The sequence below is a fragment of the Diaphorina citri genome, unplaced genomic scaffold (genome assembly GCF_000475195.1).
Source record: "Diaphorina citri unplaced genomic scaffold, Diaci psyllid genome assembly version 1.1 scaffold15474, whole genome shotgun sequence".
Taxonomy (NCBI): domain Eukaryota; kingdom Metazoa; phylum Arthropoda; class Insecta; order Hemiptera; family Psyllidae; genus Diaphorina; species Diaphorina citri.
In genome coordinates this window covers 1-1,165 of record NW_007392837.1, presented here as the reverse complement: position 1 = coordinate 1,165, position 1,165 = coordinate 1, and the positions used below count along the sequence as shown (strand labels likewise).

Sequence of the window (1,165 nt, the reverse complement as noted above, 5' to 3'; positions counted from 1 at the left end):
CCTGGTAAAAAGACCTTTAATTTGATATATAGGTCGACCAGGTTTGGATAAGTCCTTCTATGGGGACAGACAGACCGATCGACCGACCGAGTGACAGACACCGAAGCGAATACAATAGTCCGTCCATTATACCTTTTTATTACTATTGTAATAATAAAGGAAGGACGGACTAAAAAGCCTTAAGTAAGGATTAGCCTAGAAAGTCCTGAAGATTTCCAAGCAGAGTGGTGGAATTTGCCTCATCTATCCAACCATTATTCTCTTCAAAAGATTCACTCCATCCAGTCAAATCTCCATCTGCATTCAATATATTCCCCTCTTCTAACCCTAGGGGAAATGGCCAGAGGGAAAATTGCCGGAAGGGAAATTGTCAGAGGGAAAATAGCTGAAGACCTGTCGATATTGCTGAGTGGAGTCAAGAATCTTGAACGCGTTACCACTGATACATTGAACCAGGAGGGAATCTTCAGTGTGAGTGTTGACTATTTTGAAATTCCTGTGAAATAAAAGTCAACATTTTGAAATTATTTCAAATCTTGTCATTTGGAAAAATTAAAAATAATATACCAGCCTGGAAAGCTTAGTTGGTAGTACTAGGTCGCGGGTTCAATTCCCGCCATGGGCGAATTTTATCTTGAACGGATAGAGTTCGTTCTCGGAACGGCTGGCTTTTTCCTACCCTGGCTTCCTTCTCTCTTCGCTTTCGGGACGATAAGACTTAGCAGTTATAGTTTCCGGTATAAAACCTCTTAAAAAAGTAAAAAGTTAATATCTATACCTATATCAGCCCAAAATAGACGGAGAGCTGGGTACGCTTACCTCGATCCACAATAGACGCGGAGCTTAAGTCCTCCAGTGATCTCCAAATTAGCCCGGTCAGTAGGGTACAAAATTTCCGTGCCTTCGGGATTCAAAAACAGGGGTTCTTCTTGCGGGCTATATTGGTTCAAATTGATGGTACAAGTCGTCTTACAGGTGATCTGTCTTAGGACGAGCAGACCAAATATAGACAGGAACACGTAATGTGTGCCGGCCATTATTAAATTTGGCCTCTCAAACCGTCCTTAAATTCGCGGCGTACGGTTCTGATTTAACTTCAAATGACCGAGCGTAAAACGAAGTCACCTCAAATATCCTGAACTACTGTCCTATTGATTTGATATAT

At 41.6% G+C, this 1,165-nt stretch overlaps 1 protein-coding gene across 1 annotated transcript; it reads right to left on the bottom strand.

The window, feature by feature from the left end:
- Nucleotides 1–60: 60 nt before the first annotated feature.
- LOC103523112 lies at nt 61–1,159 on the bottom strand. Its single transcript, XM_008488181.2, has 2 exons — nt 820–1,159; nt 61–496 (listed from the first exon to the last, which is right to left on the bottom strand). The coding sequence occupies exons 1-2, from the start codon at nt 1,035–1,037 to the stop codon at nt 328–330; spliced, it is 387 nt and encodes a 128-aa protein (XP_008486403.1). The 5' UTR covers nt 1,038–1,159; the 3' UTR covers nt 61–327.
- Nucleotides 1,160–1,165: the final 6 nt, after the last annotated feature.

Bases quoted from the DNA above. Each gene is read 5' to 3' on its own strand.
- LOC103523112 (XM_008488181.2), bottom strand. From the start codon at position 1,037: ATGGCCGGCACACATTACGTGTTCCTGTCTATATTTGGTCTGCTCGTC. The intron at 497-819 runs GTAAGCGTACCC...TTTATTTCACAG, and splicing joins CGCGTCTATTGTGGATCGAG to GAATTTCAAAATAGTCAACA.